At 41.4% G+C, this 20381-nt stretch overlaps 1 protein-coding gene across 1 annotated transcript in view; it reads right to left on the bottom strand.

Moving 5' to 3' along the window:
- Positions 1–15176: 15176 nt before the first annotated feature.
- Xpnpep3 (X-prolyl aminopeptidase 3) overlaps positions 15177–20381 on the bottom strand; it is a 48586-nt gene continuing 43381 nt past the window's right edge. The window contains 3 exon segments of the mRNA XM_051189104.1: positions 15177–15582; positions 17366–17486; positions 19807–19984. Coding sequence (XP_051045061.1) covers positions 15416–15582; positions 17366–17486; positions 19807–19984 — 466 coding nt within the window. The 3' untranslated portion in view covers positions 15177–15415.

Here is a 20381-nt window from a genome sequence, read left to right as displayed (position 1 = left end):
GGCATCGGCCAGTTCAATGAGATGGGAAATTATTTGATGGGAAAACAAGAGGCCTGAATGTTCTGCCCTAGACCTAACAACAGACATTCTGCAGCTCTGCCTTCTTCGCTTTCTCACCAGAGATGGAGAACACTTAGGAACCAGGGAGATGCCATGTTACCTCCCCTAAAGCCAGTCCTAAATTTCCTCCCTTTCCCCATTTCTTATCCGAATTTTGCTACTTGTACTACAGTTAAACTAGTTCATCTGTAGTGGCTGAACTTGCATTTGGATGAGGAATTCAGATAATCTTAACAGTTTATTCCCATCGAATTAAATAACATGTTCTTTACATCATGCTCCCGTGTTTAGTCCAGGCCTCCATGGTTTTATTTCCTAAACTAGCAGAGGCATGACTGGAATACATCACCTTGAATTTCTTTTAACCTTAGGACTTGGAAGGCAGAAGCAGGAGGCTGTTGTGTTCCAGGACCCACAACAGGACAACAAAAGATTTCTATCTGAAATGTCACATATCCTGTTATTTATTTATTATTTTCAAGACAGGGTTTCTCTGTGGCTATTTTTGGAGGCTGTCCTGGAAACAGCTTTGTCGACCAGGCTGACATCGAACTCACAGAGATTCGCATGCCTGTGCCTCCCAAGTGCTAGGATTAAAGGCGTGCACCACCACTGCCCAGCCATATATATCCTTTTAAAAGAGGTATTTATTGAAGAGTAATGGAGCATGTTGTGATGTCATTGCTGAGCAGAGCGATACATCCAGAAACAACAGTACATACAGCTTTAACTTGCACAAAGAAAATGTGTTTGCCTGAGTTCTGCCTGCATGTTAAAACTGTCAATCATTATATGTTAACAGATCCTCTATGGGATGCTAGAAATCCAGAGTTAATTAAGATAGAGGACACACTTATTCATTACTCAACAAATATCTTGAGTATGTACCAGGTCTTTTAAATTTTGGTTTATTTTTTTTTAAAGATTTATTTACTTATTATGGATACAGTACTCTGCTTGCCTGCCAGAAGCACTGGAACTGGAGTTATAGACAGTTGTGAGCTACCATGTGGGTGCTGGAAATTGAACCCAGGACCTCTGGAAGAGTAGCCAGTGCTCTTTACAGCTGAGACATCTCTCTAGTCCAGCCAGCACTTTTGTTTATTTTGCTTTTGGTTTCTCAAGACATGATTTCTCTACATAACCTTGGCTGCCCTGGAACTCACTTGGTAGACCAGGCTGGCCTCTAACTCACAGAGGTCTGCATGCCTCTGCCTCCTGAGTGCTAGGACTAGAGGCATGTACTACCACCACCCCACATTTTTTTTTTCAACTAGCATTGTTATAGCATATTTTTTTTTTAAAAAATAATTTTATTGTATGTATGTTGGTGTATGAAGATGTCACATATCCTGAACTGTTACAGTTGTGAGCTGCCATGTGGATCCTCTAGAAGAGCAGCCAGTGCTCTTAGCAGATGAGCCACCTCTCCAGGTCCAATTATAGCATATTTTTAATGTACACTTTCTGTGTTTACATCTATGGATACTATTGTGTTAAGCTTGCTTATGGTTTTCAGCACAGTAACAATATGTGCAGGTTTGGAGACTGGGAGTAGTAAGCTAACCATATAGCTTCAGTGTATAACAGAACAGACTGTCCCATCTAGGTTTGTGTAATTACCATATATAATGTTCACACAATAACAAAATTGTTCAATGCCTTTCTTAAAATGTATGCATAGTACTCAAGACATATTGTTGACTACTCCCTTCAATCTCATCATCTTGTCTTCTATAACATGCATTACTACCTGAGACTTCCTGATATAGTTGATTTGTGTTTTGTTTCCTTACAAAGAGTTGACTTCATCACTGTGCAAAACACCAATACACATAAAACAAAAACAAATTATAAAATAAAGGAATAAAAAAGTGCTCCCTGTCGATGTAACTCACTTGTAGGGCACATAAACCTCTTCATTATACTCTCAGCACTGTAATAAACAAGCGGGTGTAAAAAATGATGGGTGGGACTGGAGAAATGGTTCAGCAGTTAAGAGCACTGACTGCTACTCCAGAGGACCCAGGTTCAATTCCCAGCTTTCACATGGCAGCTTACAACTGTCTGTAACTCCAGTTCCAGGGGATCCATCCCACCAGGCATGCATGTCATGCATATATATGTGCACACAAAATACCCATACATTCCGGGTGGTATGGGGCACGCTTTTAATCCCAGCACTTGGGAGGCAGAGGCAGGAGGATCTCTGTGAGTTCAAGGCAAACCTGGTGTATAGAGCAAGTTCCAGGATAGCCAGAACTGTTACAGACAAATCCTGTCTTTAAAACAAACAAACAATAAACAAAACAAAATAACAATAACAAAAATACCCATACATATAAAATAAGTAAATTTTACAAAGAGGAAGACACAAAGGCTAGCAAGATGGCTCAGCAGGTAAAAGCACTTGCTGGCCTAGTTCAGTGCCTGACTTCAACCCTCAGGATCCATGTGGTGGAAGGGTTCCAGCACATTGTCTTCATATGTACTGAGTGGTATACGTGCCATACATGTTATTCATGCACACAAAAGTAACATGGAGGGCTGAAGAAATTGTTCAGTGGTTAAGATCTCTTTGCTATTCTCTGAGTTTGACTACTAGCACCTATGTTGGACAGCTCACAACCACCTGTCACTCCAGGTCTGAAGGGTCTGATACCCTCTTCTGGCTTCTAAGAGCACCCACAAACACATGGCACACATGCACAGTGACACATATACATATAAATAATAAAAATAGCTAGGTATATGGTATACACTTTTAGTCCCAAGTTCTCAAGAGCCAGAGACTAGTGGTTCTCTGATTTTTTTTTTTTTTTTTTTTTTTGGAGACAGGGTTTCTCTGAGGCTTTGGAGGCTGTCCTGGAACTAGCTCTTGTAGACCAGGCTGGTCTTGAACTCACAGAGATCTGCCTCCTGAGTGCTGGGACTAGAGGTTTGAACACCTGATTTTTTATTTCATTTATTTATTTATTACATTCCAATCTCAGTCCCCCCTCCCTCTTCTCTTCCCACTTTCCAATTCCTTCTCCCCACCCTACCTCCCATCAGCTCCTCAGAGAGGATAAGGCCTCCCCTAGGTTGTCAACTAAGTCTGTCCCATCACCTTGTTGAGGCAGGACCACCCCCCCCCATGTCTAGGCTGAGCAAGGTGTCTCTCCATTGAAATGAGCTTCACTATGTCATTTATGTACTGCCATTGACCTCATATACTGCCTAAGGCACACCATTGTCACTTGTATCCAGGGAGCCTACTTTGGTCCTATGCCAGTTCCCCAGTTGTCAGTGTGGAGCCAGTGATCTCTCACTAGCTCTGATCAGCTGATTCTGTGGGTTTCCCCATCACAACTTTGACTCTTTGTTCATACTATAGCTCCTCCCTCACTTCAATTGTACTCCAGGAGGTTGGCCCAATGGCTAGTTGTAGATCTCTGCATTGCTTTCATCCATTTCTGGAAGAGGGATCTAGCTTCTATGGGGTTGGTTATACATTTGGTTTATGTCTGGTATTCACTCATGAGTGAGTACATTCTATATTTATTTTTCTGGGTCTGTGTTACCTCACTCGGTGTTTTTTTTTTTTTTTTTTTTTTTTTCCTTCTAATTCTCTCAGGGTCTCTATGAATTTAAGGTCAGCCTCTTACATAGAGGTATAGGCCAGTCAGGGCTACATAGCAAGACCTGTCTCAAAATGAAACACACAAATACACACACACAAATAAAAGTAGCTCTTTAAATGAATTAAGAAGACACAGAACACATGTGTATAGGGCATCTGTCATGAAAGAAGTATACAAGATGGGGAGCTGGGTGAGTGGATATGCTAATGTGAAGCTACCGAGTGTCATCACTCCTGTAATTCTCATAATGCTACTATACTGTCTGACTTTGGTTTTGCTAGTGTCTTTCTGAGACAGAGTCTCAGGTATTCAAGGATGGCCTGAAATTCCTTATGTAGCTAAAATGGACCTTGAACTTCTTATCCATGTTCTTATCCCTTGAGCTAAGATCAGAGGCAAGCACCACTGTGCTCTGTTATGCAGTGTTAGGGGTTGGACTGTTGCAGAATGACACTTTACCAATGGTGCCACACCGTCATCCCATTGACATCTTCCAAAAACTCACCTGAATCAAAAGGGTCTTTAAAACGCATCCTTTTCAACCTCTTTTGTCTACAGTCTGAACTAGAAAAAGTCCTTGTCAGGAACAAACCTGTTGATTATTACTTTTATTTTTAGGTCCTCACCCTATATAATGAAGTGCCTTATTCTTGTTGACTTGAACATTCAACTCTGACCTTCCGTGTATTAAGAACTGGCGTTCTAAATACAAAGTAGAGAAATGAGCAAACTGAAAACAATGGCAGGCTGCTGTGCCCTTACTCCCTCCCCTTTTAGGGGAGAAAACAAACGGTAGGGAATATCTGCCTACAGTCTAACTAAAATCTGGATTGTTGATGAAGTCACTACAGGGTGTAAGAGTGGGGTGAGGTGGAGCACACTAATGACAGGCTTGGTGTCACCTTTGGAGTCAGGCAGACACTGATTCAAATTCTGCCTCCTATGGCAAACACCTATAATTCCAGCACTTGGGAGGTGGAGGCAGGAGAATCTCTTGGTTTTAAGCTTGCCAGACTGGTTGAGAGTGAGTTGCAGGACAGTAAAGATTTCACAAAGAAACCCTGTCCCGAAAACCCAAAAAAAGAAACCCCCCCCCACACAAAAACAACAAAGTCCTTGATTCAATCTTCAGTACTACAAAAACAAAATTTAGTACTATATATCTGTAGTTCCAGGAGTTAGGGGGTGAAAGCAAGAGTATTAGAAGTTTAAGGTTCCTCAATTACATAGTAGTTGAGCATGGTGTGGTAGTTTGCATAAAAATGGTTCCCATAAGCCAATAGAGAGTGGAAAGATTAGGAGGTATGGCCTTGTTGGAGTAAATGTGACATGTTGGAGAAAGTGTGCACTGAGGGCAGGCTTTGAGGTCTTAGATGCTCAAGCCTGACCAGTGTGTCAGTCTTTTCCTGCTGCCTGCCAATCCAGATGTAGAATTCTCAGCTCCTCCAGAACTTGTATACCTGTCCCGCTTCCCCCCATGATGATAATGGACTAAGCCTAAACTGTAAGCCAGCCTCATTGAAATGCTTTCCTTTTTTTTTTTTTTTTTTCTCCTCGAGACAGGGTTTCTTTGTATTGCTCTGTAGACCAGGCTGGCCTTGAACTCACAGAGATCCGCTTGCCTCTGCCTCCAGAGTGCTGGGATTAAAGGTGTGTGCCACCAATGCCCAGCTAAATGTTTCCCTTTTTAAAAGCTGCCATGGTCATACTGCCTCTTCACAGAAATAGAAATCATAACTAAGGCACATGTTCATTAGATACTGAGAAATAATTGTTATCAACATTGTTACCCAGCTGTGGATACTGTGTGTTACACTACCAATCTAGCAGGCAGATATATACCCACTGATGACATAGTAGCATAACTGTTACAGGGGTAACCAACCATTTTTTAAAATTCCACAGGAGGGAACTCATACCAGGTACTGCAAACTTGACTGGGGAGGCTATTAACCCTAGGGGAATAGTACTGCTGTTTTGCTAAAATGAACATCATGTGCTGTCAAATTGCCTTCTAAATATGTTTTTGCTCAAAGACTAGTGCTGCTATCAGCTTGCTTCTTTTACACAGTAGGTAGTAGTTAATGTAGGGACTTATAGTTGGTCAGTGTGAAGAGAATAAGTGATTGTTAGATGTTCATCCCTAGATGGGATATCAATATCACTTCCTCTGAGGCTCAGGGAATATTGTGATAGAGTAGAAAGAATGTAAGAGTCAAATGAAAGGGTGGAGTATTGTGGAATGCTGTCTTCCAGGTAGGACATGGCCATTATAACCTTGAATGCTCAGCAGCTATGATTACCTACAGAAGGCTTGCAGAAATTTGGGTCAATCAACATTCCTTCATAGAAGCTTCCTTCCAAGTATCTATAGGGAGTTAATGATAGCTGGACAAAGGAAAGACATTTTCTTCTGTGATGTTGCCACTGGTAAATTGCCCATTTTTCAGTAATTGACCCCTTACCCATACTCCTGTAAGTAGCCCTTTGAAACTCACACTCACACACACACACACACACACACACACACACACACACACACACCATGAAAATAGAAAGGGGATTAGCTGGGAAGAGCAAGATCCCTGGGAGTGGGAACAAAGAGAACAGAGCATAATGGTTGGTGAATGGGAGGCAGAGATAGGCAAATCTCTGAGTTTGAGGCCATCCTGGTCTAAAAAGTGAATTCTAGGACAGGCTCCAGAACTACAGAGAAACCCTGCCTTGAAAAACAAAAAACAAAAAAGGAAAATAATGAGCCTTGGAATACACTAATTATGTTCTCAGGTTGGAGCTTGCTTGGTGTGGCTTACTTTGGAGAACATTCTTACACGTCACCAGGAGCCCTAGTTTCACTGAAAGATGGCCAAGAAGGTACACTGTCCTTGTGTTACCTATTTTAGCAGCAGTTTTTGGGTGAACTGTTCCTCACTGACAATATGGAGTTTGTCTTAGTCACAGTTCTATTGCTGTGGAGACACACTATGGCCAAGGCATACAAAACTCTTACAAAAGCAATCATTTAATCAGGAGCTTGCTTACAGTTTTGGAGGGTTTGTTGTCATTTTAAAAAGCAGGCAGTGCATAACAGGAAGACCCCATTCCACAGAGCTTGGGTGGAGGCATTTTTTTTTTTTTTTTTTTTTTTAATAAACTGGGGGAAAGTGAATGGGAAAGGGAGGGAGGGGAGAAGGGAGATTGACCTCTACAGATAGGATTGGCAGAAGAGGAGAGAGAGAGGAAGAGGGAGGAAGAGAGCTAGAGAGAGAGAGAGGAAGAGGGAGAGAGAGAGAGAGAGAGAGAGAGAGAGAGAGAGATGGAAGGTAGGCAAAGCCCTTTTAAAAGGAAACATAGTGAATGTGCACAGGTGGCACTCATAGTGGTTGTAGCTGAGGATGTATCCTGTCAGAACCCCAAGGGCAGGCCAGTACAGATGTCTGAATACTAACAGGGTTAGTCCATTTTCATCATGGTGGGAAGCAGAGTTTTAGGACCTGATCTGCAGGCAGCAGGCAGCGAGATACTGGGTCTGGTATGGGCTTTTGAACTTCAAAGTCCACCCCCAATGACACAACTTCCTAATCCACCAACTGGGAACCAAACATTCAAACAAGAGTCTAGTGGGGTCATTCTCATTTAAAATACCTTAGAGTCATAGATCCTTGAGGGCAGAAAGGTGTGGGTGCTATGGGCTGAAGACCTGAAAGGACATTGTCTACTTGCAGGTGTAGCTCCAGTTTGCCAAGATGTCTTTCCTGCCCTGCACACACTTCTTTATTGACACACGGTCTCATGCATCTCAGCCTGGCCTTGAATTTTCTAGGTAGCCAAAAATTAGCTTGAACATTTTTTAAAGAGTTAATTTGTGCCACCACTGCTCTGCACTTTAAACTTCTGATCCTCTTGCCCCCACTGCCTAAATGTTAGGGTTACACTCTTACACCACAATAATTACATTATTTAAAAACATAGTGGTAAAGTATTTTTAAAAAATGTATATGGGCATTTTTTCTGCATGTATGTCTGTGCTCAAAGTATACATGCATGCCTGGCCAGCAGAGGCCAAAAGAGGGTGTTGGGTCCCCTGAAACAGGAGTTACAAATGGTTGTGAGCTGTTATGTAGGTGCTTGTAGTCAAACCCAGGTTTGACTGGAAGAACAGTATTTATTATTTATTACTGCCTGGGACGCCAGTTTCCAGCCAGCACAGGGCTCAAAAGGAATCCATGGTGTTGGCATGTACTATACTTTTCTATATGAGGGAGTTAGTAGAAAATACTTTCTCTTGATTGTTTTCTTCTTTATTCTTTATTTTTCTCCTTCTGTTTTCTTTCCTTCCTTTCTAGACAGGGTTTCTATGTAGCTTTGGAGCCTGTTCTAAAAATTACTCTGTACACCAGGCTGGTCTTGAACTCAAAGAGATCTGCCAGTCTCTGCCTCCCAAGTGTTGGGATCAAAGGTGTGTGCCATCACTGCCTGGCTAGTATTCTTTCTACTGTATACCTTTTCCTGTAGTTTATATACACCAACAAAGTTTTTCAGGCAACATAGGAATTACAACGTGGTTACTTTCTGTTTTTCAAGTGAATGAGTACAATGAATATAAAACAAATAGTAAAAAATAGCATGTTTTCCATATTCCTTACATGAGTAAACATTTTACATATTATAGGAGAAAAACAAATTATCCCAAGAACCCATGTACATTCATATACAAGCAACTTGTTATGCAGATTAACCATACGGGCAAGAAGGTATTCTTTTTAGTCAGGTTTTTTACTGGCAGGCTGTGTTTTGGAGTTACAAAAAAGGGCCAAATACTTATTGCTTATCTTGAAAGGTAATCCTATAAGGAATCATAAATCTAAACTTGTATACATGAAAAAAAATCAGTCAGCTCTACTTTAAACTTTTAGGGTACATACCTGCTCATCAATAGTTTGTTTGTTTTTCAAGACAGGGTTTCTTTGTGTAGCTTTGGAGCTTCTTCCTGGAACTCACTCTGTAGACCAGGCTGGTCTCGAATTTACAGAGATCCACCTGCCTCTGCTTCCTAGTGCTGGGATTAAAGGTGTGCATGTGGCATCACTGCCCAGCTCATCAAGATTTTATATAAGGAGACCAAGAGCAAAAATGGGTATAAGAAATTAATCATCACCTTTGATCATCAACCCACCCTAGCAAGGAAAGTATGTCAGCTAATAACAATTGGCTGTTTTGTATTTTTTACCTGTCCTTGTGAGCTTTAAATTGTTTTGTAGGGTTTTTCATTTCAAAGCTACTATCAAAGCATCTGCTCTAACATGAAATTATCCTAAAGCTTTGTTTCAGCTAATGATGCACACTGAAACCTATGACTGTGCATTTCAGCATTAAGAGAGAATTAGAGCCAGCCTGGCTCCTGGGGACTCAATTGTTTCCCTTAATCATTAACTTGAGCTACAATGTATGTAGCTCCTTAGGTGAAACTTACAGCTCCTAGCTTGGTAGCATTTCCTTGCATTCATTTTTATTATCAATTATATAGTACAGCTTAGGGAGGAATCATCTTCACAATAATCCACAGGTAAAAGTGCCCAGAATAGGATGTTTCTATAAGATAAACACACTATATTACAGGTACCCTTTCACATCATGCCAGATACCAGAGAAAACATGTAAAGGCACAGCAGAAGCAAAAGACATTCTGGGTTCTGTAGTCTTGGAGCCTTGCCTGAGATTGACCCAACAGAGTGTCCTCCTGGTGGACTGATAGCTTGAACTTCAATTGCCACCTGCTGTTCCTCTGACAGGGCCTGAGGCAAATACTCTTAACCACCCAGCCATTTCTCCAGCCAAAAATATTGAATTTCATTTACTTATTTACTTGTTTTTCAAGACAGTGTTTCCCTGTGTAGCTTTGGAGGCTGTCCTGGAACTCTAGCTCTTGTAGACCAGGCTGGTCTCAAACTCACAGAGATCTTCCTGCCTTTGACTCCCAAGTGCTGGGATTACAGGCCTGCACCACTACTGCCCAGCCACATTTAACTCTTAATTTCTAAGAGTGTATAGCATAACAGTGTTTGGTATACTTGGTTGTATAACTGTCAGCACTATTCAAGAACACTATCCTTAAATAGAAGAAATCCTAATGTGGGAGTGGTTACACTTGCTTTTAATCCTAGCACTTAGGACTCAGAGGCAATAGACCTCTGTTGTGTGATATTTTGATTGAAAAGTAGACAGTTAGTTTTCCTTGTTAACAAATTCAGAAAAGAAACTCAAAAAAAAAAAAAAAGGTGTAAAGTGTATAAGGTTGAAAGACGTAAAAAGATAGTTTTGGGTTGGTAATACTAATTAGGATAGGAAGTGAATTAGAAAGATAGCATAGATAAGGAGTATTTTCTCAGAATTTGTCAAATGCAAACAGACTAGACATTGTTAATATAATTTTTGCCTGTATATATGTATAGTTATTATATTTATTATATATAGTTTTACAATGTTAGTTAAAACTTTCACTTTTTATTTAGATAAAAGGGGGAAATGTGATTTTGATTGTGTTCTGACAAATAGAGGTTGAGAAGTCAGAGGACAGAGCCAGTGACTAGTTTACCAGGTTTGGAAGACTGTAGGGAGAGGAGACAGGAAGTAGTAAGGTGGGGTAAAAAGAGGATCTCAGTGCTGTTTTTGGATGGAGGACCTGAAGAGGTAAGAAGCAACTGGAGTACTCCCTGTTCTCTGATCTTTCAGGCTCACCCCAATATTTGACTCCGTATTTTGTACTGATAAAGATTAGTTGTCACTCTCATATCCTACACTATATATAGTATTTTCCTATACCCTATGGGATTGCTTTAACATTTGATGTGAGTGGAATTATACAGTGTATGTCTTGTGTCTCATTTCTTTAACTGAGCATGCTTTCAAAGTTTATCCATACTGAAGCATTAATCATGTTATGAACACACCAGGTTGACCCACTGAGCCACTCATTGGTTCGATGATTTTTAGAAAGGGTCTCTCATGGATTATAAGCTTGGTCTCAAGCTTGCTATATAGCCACAGATGACCTTGAACTTCTGGTACTTTGCCTCCACTTCCCCACTACACCATTCTGATCCATTTCATGATCATTAGGAACTGAATAAAGTTCATGTGAGCCAAGCTAGGTGGCAACTGATTTATAATCCCCAGCTCCTGAACAGGAAAGTTCTGCAAGATTATAAAAACGCTTTTCAGGGCCAGAGCCATACCTCAGTGTGTAAATAAACTGATTGCTATGTAAGTCTGAGGGCCTGAGTTATATTTCCAGAACCACGCGCAATGAATGGTGGTAAGTGCCTACACAAAGTTGTATTCTGACCCTCACACATGCTGTGGCATGTGTTCCATCACATTACACACATGAATGAATTTTAAAAATTAAAATGTTAAATATTTTCAATTTATCACAATGCTTTTCTTTCTCCCCCATTATGGTATGGTGTTGAAGAATGCTTAACTATATAAGGATGTGTTACATTAGTTTCTGCTTCATTTGTTTAATTATGTAAAGATGTATTGCCATTTCATCTTACCTGCCTAAGGCACCTGAATGGTCTAATAAAAAGCCGAATGACCAATAGAAGAGAGATAGCTGGGGCTGGTGGGCAGAGAGAATAAATTTAGAGAGAGAAATTTAGAAGGACAGAAGAGAACAAGGGAGAAAGAGAGGGACACTTGCAGGGCCAGAAGTCACAAAAAGCAGGGAAGTAGGACATAGAGAATTAAAGAAAGGTAAAAAGCCCTGATGTAAAATGTGGATGAAGAGGTACAGATTAAGCTGTAAGAATTAGTAAGAAATGAGCATAAGGGCAGGCATTCATAACTAATAATAAGTCTCTGTGTCATGATTTGCTTGGTGGCCCAAAAGAAAAAGCCTGTTACAGTTTTTCATAGGTTGTATGTTTTAGCCTGGGTAGTTGTGTGTGCTATACAAATTGCTTTACCATTGGGCTATGTAGTAAGGAATAAGGTTTTTCCGCCTGCTGTCTGGTCTTGTCCCAATTAACACACTGAGACTCTGTATTTGATATAATGTTGTTGGCCAGTTACTAGTTTCTTATCGGCTAGCTCTGTCTTAATTGTTAACCCATTTCTATGTATTTCCACGTGGTCTTACCGAAAGCTGAGGAATGGTGGTTCTGTTCTCTCCAGGCACTCCATCTTGACTCCTCCTTACTACTTCCTATTTCCTCCTCGTCTCCTAGTCCCACCTATCTAGCTTTCCTATTGGCCAACAGTGCTTTATTCATTAACCAGTATGAGAAACATATAAAGAATGACATCTCCCATCAGGGCTACATTTCAGATTTTTAAAAAAGATTTATACATTTATACATGTATACAGTGTTCTGCCTGTACATGCAGGCCAGAAGAAGGTGCCAGATCCATTACAGATGGTTGTGAGATACCATATGGTTTCTGGGGATTGAACTTGGGACCTCTGGAAGAGCAGCCATTGCTCTTAACCCCTGAGCTATCTCTCCAGCCCCTTGGTTTTGTTTTTTGAGGCACAATGCCATGTTGCCCAGGCTGACTTTGAACTCACAGAGCTCTACGTATTTCCCTGGCATGAGGGTTTACAAGGCTCTCCTCCCTCCCCCAGAGGTTGCATCTTATTATGCAGCACACAGTGGCCTGGAGTTCAAACTAGCAATCCTCCTGCCCCATCTTTCCTACTGCTGGAGTTAACAGCTGGCTCTGACAGGGACTGTCTGGAGCCCTATGGGTCAGTTTTGTGGAGTTAGTCCAGACCAAGTCCATTGCTTTTTCTTCCCTTCAAACAATGAACTCACTGAATTTATTTTGTAAATCAAATGTAATTTACATTTAAATCTACAAATACTGCCTTGTATTAGTCACTTTTCTGTTGCTCTGGTGTGAAATACGATGACTGAAAGCAATTTATATTAGAGTTTATTTGGCACACACATTTAGTCCCAGCACTTGGGAGGCAGGCGGATACTTTTGCTTACATTTCCAGACAAGAGTCCAGGTTGTGGTGATGGCAGAGTGGCAGGAAGCTGCTGGTTGATTTTAAGTTATTTTCACACAGGAAGCAAGGAGAGAACATGAACTAAGGTGAGACTGTAACGCTTACAGTCTGACTCCAGGGGCACACTTCTTCCAGCAAGTTTCCATCTCCTAAAGATTCCACAGGCTCCTAAACAGTACCATTAGCTGGCAACTAGGAGTTCAAATGCATGAACCTATGGTCGCAACTTATTTAAACTTTCACGAGGCTAAAATAAATACATACGCTATACAATTCTGTATTGTTTTATAGTATATTCAAATTTGACATTAACAATGCATTCTCCTTGATGGGGAATGACACACCTGTTGTCATTGAATAGGGCCTTAAAGAGTAACAGTATTTTGTCTGAATAGAACTTATAATTGCACAAAAGTCATACAAAGCATTAAGAAATGTTGACCAGGATCACAGTTTTTTGATTCTGGTGGGTGCATGCCCTATGGGCCTGAAGTCCAGTGGTGAACCCTGACCCATACAATACTGACAATCAAAGCTCCTCAGTGGCAATAGGAGGAAGAAGCCCAGAACCCAATCTGTCACAGTGTTGGGAGTTAATGATGTCATCACCCTCACCTTTTTCAACACCCCAGGAGCATTTGAAAACACAATTTAAAGAATTACCAAGGTCTAAAACTTACACGATCTACTCAGTTTGGGCCTTAAATGCTACTTCAAAAAGTGAAGAATAAAAAATACTAGCCACATTGTAAAAACCTCTTTGGATAGTGTTCTTTATGACACCAGCTGTTTGGGCAACCATTTAAGTCTCTCTCCTCTCTCTCCTTCTCTCCTCTCTCCCCTTCCCCCTCCCCCCCCCCTCTCTTTGGAGATTGGAACTCTCTATGTAACCCTGGCTGTCCTGGAACTCATTGCTATACAGACCAGGCTATCCCCAAACTCAGAGATCCACTTGCTGCTATCTCCTGAGTGCTGGGATTAAAGGTGTGTGCTACCATTGCCTGGTTTAATAAGTAATGCTTTCATTTATTGTCTGCTAGTCAGTGGATCCAACTCAAATCACAACCCACTTTAATTGGCAGGAGTTTCTGAGTACAAAGTTATAAAAGAGGCTAAGGTCCCATTTGGACTGGTGGAGTTCACTATGCTTTACTTATGATCTGAAGGAACATAGGCAGGACCTGTACTTTCTACTTTCTCTATATCACTACTACTTTCATTTTTGAAACAGGGTCTTACCCTGTAGCCTAGGCTAGTCTTGAACTCATAGCAATCCTCCTGCTTCAGTCTTGTAAGTGCTAGAAATAGGTGTAAACTATTATGGAGTCTGTTTGTATTATGCACATGCTCAGATTTAAAAGAAATCAACACACTAGCTCTTAGGGCTTTCCTCTGTCACATACGCTTTTGAATAAAGCATTTGTATGAGTGAAGTCCTGCCCTGCTCACCATGCAGGCTGGGTTGTACAACTGCACTTGATGATGTGTTTAGGGAAAGAAGTACGACTTTTTTTACCATTGCCATGGCTTCCCTAGCTTAGAAGTGAACTACTTGGTGCACACCTTTAATCCTGGCACTCCAGAGGCAGAGATGGGTAGATCTCTGAGCTGGAGGCCAGCCTGGTCTACAGAGTGAGTTCCAGGACAGCCAGAGGTACACAGAGAAACTCTGTCTTGAAAAACCAACCAACCAACCAAACAAAAAACCACAAAAACCCTAAAGGTGGGCAGGGTACAGGAAGATTAGTAGTTTGAGGCCTGCCTGAGCTACGCTAAGAGCCTGTCACAAAGGAAAGCAACCTCTGAGGGATCCGAGGCACATAGTGGCATTCTGTCTAGGAAAAGAACCTATGAAGGACAGGAAGGTGGACATTTGAAAAGTTAAACTCCGATAAACTGAAGAAAACAAAGCTCAAGCCCGGGATCTGTGGGGACACATAGACACTTTCCCTTATTTTTCATTTTCTTCCTTGGAAGAACCTAGACACTTTCTAGGTGCTGAGCAACCAAGTGGCAAGAAAGATCCAAGACTCTTGTTTGCTGGCTGGTGCTGCTTTACTGTGGCTGAATGGAGAGACTGTAGGACACCTGTGTTCCCTGAGCCTGAGAGGTCCCAGGCGATGTGCAGAACTTGGCTGGGGAGGCAGAGATCATGGAAGGTAAATACTGGCACAGACTTTGGTTAAGAATGAAGATACAGGCATCACACAAGCATTTTAGGCTATTAAGTGGGTCTCAGCGAAAGTGTAGGAAGGGAAGAACTCAAAGAGAAGGTTTTGCTGAAATGGGTTAAATGGAATGCACGGCACACACAACCAAAACCGTACTTTACATCCACATGTTAAACCTTCTGGGTCAAGCGGGGCATTGGTGGTGCATTCCTTTGATTCCAGCACTTGGGAGGCAGAGGCTATAGAGCTAGTTCCAGGACAGGCTCCAAAGCAATACAGAGAGTAACTGTCTTGAAAAACAAAACAAAACAAAAAACCCCTCTGGGTCATTAATTTTCCAGATTAATGTTGCTAAAGTCCTAGTAACAGATTGTTCAAGATTTACATCTGCTTAACATGAAAATGTCCTCATATACAGGGACATCCACTCACAGAGCTATGCACTCCCCACGGAACCTGTGTCTAACCCTCCACAGACACTGACTACATGCATAGGCACAGATGCCAGTCTAGGATCTGAGAGGTAACAGCCACAGTGGTAGTCAGGAGGTCCTGCTGCAGACACGTTCAATGTCACTCATCTCTCTGGGACAGTCTGCAGAGAGGATAAGAGGTGAGTCCTGAGTCACCACTACATCATCCTCAATCCGTACTCCGAGACCTCGAAACTTCTCTGGCGCATCTCTGTCATCTTCTGGAATATAAATGCCTAAAGGACAGAGAGATGGGCTATGACCGGCGACAGTACCAGTGGATCAGAAGCAAGTTCCCTCATCTGTCCCTGACAGATCTTCACTGCATTTACCTAAGAGCTGTGAGGATTAAATGAACTAGGGCACACAGCACAACTGTGTACACAAAGCTCAGTCAAGGTGGCTCTCATTAGCTAGAATCACTACTGTTACAGCCATTTTGTGTAGTAGATTACAGACTGTATGTAACTACAATAATACCAATCACAATTCTGTTATGGTCTAGTGGTTTAAGAAAGTCACTAAATATTTAAAAACAAACAAACCAACCAACCAACAAACAAAACCCCCCAAAAGGTTTGAGATATGGCTCAGCAGTTAAGAGCACTGTCTGCTCTTCCAGAGGTCCTGAGTTCAATTCCCAGCAACCTCATGGTGGCTCACAACCATCTACAATGAAGATCTGGTGCCCTCTTCCGGTGTGCAAGCAGAATACTGCATACATAATAAATAAATATTTAAAAAGTCACTAATTTAGAAAACTGTTTTACATTAGGAACCAGATTATATCAATGTATATCTTTCCTTGCTTAAAAATCCTCTGATGAAAGGGTATTTGGTTAAAATATAGTATGGAGTCAGTTGTGGTGGCACACTCAGGAAGCTGAGGTAGAGTATCTGGACTAGATGAGTTTAAGACCAGCCTACAATAAACAGTTAAGTCCTGTCTCAAAACAACAAAACAGAACCCAAAAATGAAGTTTTAAAAAAGATAAAATGTATTTAAACATATTTAAGCCAGGGGTGGGGTGGGGTGGGGTGGTGATGCACACCTTTAATGCCAGCACCTGGGAGGCAAGGGTTTCTGTGAGTTTGAGGCCAGCCTAGTCTACAAAGGGAGTTCCAGGATAGCCACAACTACTACACAGAGAAACCCTGTCTTGAAAAACCAACCAAAAAACAAAAACAACAACAAAACAAAAACAAACAAACAAAAACCAAAAACCTACCAAAAAAAAAAAAAAAAAAAAAAAAAAAAAAACCCACCAACAAAACAAAACTACAAACTTCTTCAGATACTCTCTGATACAAACACTGGCAACTGTAGCAGCCATTACTAACCAAAAAAGCATCCAATGCTGCAGAGCACAATGGGATTGACTGCTTCATAGGCTAGCACAAAAAGACATTCATTGCTGGGTGGTGGTGGTGCATGCCTTCAATCCCAGCACTAGGGAGGCATAGTCAGGTGGATCTCTGTGAGTTCAAGACCAGTCTGGTCTACAGAGTTCCAGGACGGGCAGGACTGTTACACAGAGAAACTCTGTCTCGAAAAACATAAAAAATGTAAAAAGTCCTTCATTAATCAGGCATAACACACCTAATTTTGAACTTTGACCTTACAATGTAGGCAGTATCATTTTTATCAGTCAGTTCTCCTAACAGCCTATGCATTTCACTGTGGTCAATGGCTCACTTTCCTACTCTTCCCAATAGGCACACTCTAGAGTCAGGTAACTGTCTGTGGGTTGATGGTGGGTAGTTCACTGTAAGTAGTGGGATGTTGCAACCCACTACTACTAACTGTGAGACTATTACAAATTGGCTCTGGAAAAGGCAGGATTAAAAAAAGATTTATTTCTTACTTACAGAAAATATTTGCCATCTATTGTTTATTGGAGGAGTCAAATTAAACAAACCATGTGATCTTAAATAAGAAAACTCATGACAAACCTAAATATTTTATATTCTGTAAATAAATATAAGTAATGTATACTTGGGGGTTAACCCATACCTCACCTGGTTCAATTGTGATCACCATACCAGGCTGCAGAGGGAGTGAACGAGGCATGTCTGGAGTGTCATGGACATCCATTCCAAGGTAATGGCCAACATGATGAGGGCAGTATTTCCGAGCAGCCTGGAAAAGATAATTACCACAGTATTACTAGGGCAATAAGCTCTTTCAGGGAAAGTTGGCATGGACAAATCAGTGAGATGTGGTGTTAATAACTACCAGTTTCTTCCATTTCTATTTATTCTATCCTTGGACTAATATTTAAGACCTAACTGTTCTTTTGCTGCAGAACAACACTAACAAACAACAGTTTTTTGGGTGTGGAGTGTGCATGGGTGTGTGGGATGCCAGTGTGTACACTTGTGTGCAGGTACACAGGGTCATGAACATGCCTATTGAAGCTAGAGTTAACAGTGGCTGTTTTTCTCTACAGAATTTCACCTTGTTTCTTGATTGACCTGTTGTGTTTTTTGTGTGGGTGTACATGCCTAATGTGTGCGTGGAGGTAAGAGCACATCCTGTTCTCTCCTCCTACCATGTAGGTTCTGGGGAATGAACTCAGGCCATCAGGTTTGGTGGCATGTGACTTTATACACGGAACTATCTTGCTGTCCCTGTACTTTTTCCCCTTTTTTTTTCTCCAGATGAACTTGTAGCTCATTGGCTGGTTAGATTAGGTTAGGTAAGTCCCCAGAGGTTTCTCTGGTCTCCACTACCCAGTGCTGGGATTATGGGAACAGGCTGCTGTGTTTTGTTTTTTTTTTTTTTTTTTTTTTTTAAAGAAAAGGGATAGGGTTTCTCTGTGTAGTCCTGGCTGTCCTAGAACTCACTAGACCCACCAGCTTCTTTCTGCTTTGGAGTGCTAGGATTAAAGATGTGCACCATTACTGCCCAGCCTTTTTTTTAAAGGTTTACTTAATTTTACCAGTATGAGTGTTTGCCTGAACATATATATGTAGATTTGTACTCACCTAGTACCCTCAGAGGCTTGAAGAGGGCATTGGATCCCTTGGCACTGTAGTTACAGACGTTCTTGAGCCTCTATGTATGTGCTAGAAACCTGGGTCCTTTGGAAGAGCAGCGAATGCTCCCAACCTCTGAGTCATCTCTTCAGCCTCCACACTTACCTTTTTATGTGGATGCTGGGGACCTGCACTCAGGTCCTCATGCTTGTATTAACACTTTACTCACTAAGCCAGGTCAATGGCAAACAAACTGTTACTTCCTTTATGCAACTGTGCCATTAGCATATACTTACTATACTGCCTTCCATCCACTGTTAAATTTATACATAGGCTAAAGAATTCCAGTAATAACCGATGAAACAAAACCATTTTGGGATAGCTCAGTGGTATTTGCCTACCATATGCAAGGTCTTCAGTTTGATCCCTAGCAGGGGGGAAGGGCATGGGCGTGGGGGGGAGGGGTCTTCTTTTTTGGGGAAAGGGAGGACAGCAATGTTGCTATCCTTTCAAGTCATACAAGGGAAATATGCAGAACAGTGGTGGTGCACACCTTTAATCCCAGTACATGGGAAGCAGAGGCAGGTAGATCTCTGAATTTGAGGCCAGCCTGGTTTACAGAGCAAGTTCTAGGACAGGCAGGGCTTGTCTTGAAAACCAACCAATTAACCAACCAAACAAACAAAAAGAGGAAAATACAAACTATGAGCACACACTTGGAATCCTAGCTCTTGGTGGGTGGAGACAGGAAAGTCAGGAGTTCAAGACCAGCCTGGGTTATGAGATCTTGTCCTTGCCATCAATGAAATAATAATAATAAAAAGAAGGATATAACTCACACATCTCCCTTGGGTAACCTACACTGGAAACCTTAAGTATCTCACATCAAATTGTGGAACAGGCACGGTTGTATATTCACTGGCTTAGATATTTCTATCAGTTAAATATTTGCTGGCTTGGCACAGGGAATTTGTAACTTCTTTTTTTGCTAATAGGAGTCCTGGCAGTCTAAACTTGGAAGATGGAAGATGCCAAATGCTTATGTGGCTCAGGTTTTTGCAATTATCATGGACAACATCACATTTAGATACAGACAAAACCCATTAAAGATATAGTCCTTGGGCATTTTTCCAAGTCTCAGTAATGTAACTGAACCAATAAATAGCCTCCCCTCGGATCTCCAGAGTCCCCAGGAAGGCTTAGGAGTTAACTTTCTCTCCTTGTTTGTGTTCCTTCCCACTCTGCCTGTACAGACTTCACTTCTGTTTCCTGAGTACTACACTGTTGCTATAGCCTGCAATGAATCAGAATGTGCTGCCATCTTCTGGCAAAAGTACCAATTCCCTTTGTTTTAATTCATGTTAAAGCAAAAATCCATCTTACCAAGAACTGCAAAGACAGTGTCTAAGTCTATTTAGTTTTATTAAAATCAAGCAGCATGTTGGCTTTTCTTAAGGGTTGGGTGAAGAGGAAGGCACTACCTTGAAGGCGCTTTCGTTGCTGCTCTTCAGGATCCCCAGATCTTTAAGCCTCTGTCCCATCAGTGTTATCATCATGCTGTAGATGTTCTCCAAGCTTGTCCCAGGGGTGCACAATGTTAAACACGCTCTCTGGATCTCTAGGACAGCTTCGTAGAGCTCTGCCTGAGGTGCGGTGAATCTAGGTACAGGAAAGCCAAGGAATGCCAGTTAGGTATCTGGTAGGCAGGCCTGGCAGCAGGTGTTTTAGCAGCCAGTCATTTTGCTGGCCCTTCAATAGTTTCTTAAGGCAGAAGTTTACATTACTGATTTAAACCTTTCTTCCTTTTTATTTCTTTCTGGTGTTGCAGTTTGAGCCCAAAACCTTGTGAATGAAGGTATGTACATACCACTTTCCTTTCCAGTTTAAACATTTAAAGTTTATAACTTCAAAATTGGGCATGGTTATACAGGACTCAGTAATCCCAATACTCATTAAACTGAGGTAGCAGGACTCTAAGTTTGAGGCCAGCCAGTAAGTGTGTAATAGTTTGGGTTACTAAATGAGATTGTGCTGAAAACAAAATTTTTTCCTTAAG

The sequence above is a fragment of the Phodopus roborovskii genome, unplaced genomic scaffold (assembly GCF_943737965.1).
Source record: "Phodopus roborovskii unplaced genomic scaffold, PHOROB, whole genome shotgun sequence".
Lineage (NCBI taxonomy): Eukaryota > Metazoa > Chordata > Mammalia > Rodentia > Cricetidae > Phodopus > Phodopus roborovskii.
The sequence above is the reverse complement of the archived record's forward strand: the minus strand, read 5'-3'. Positions and strand labels throughout refer to the sequence as shown.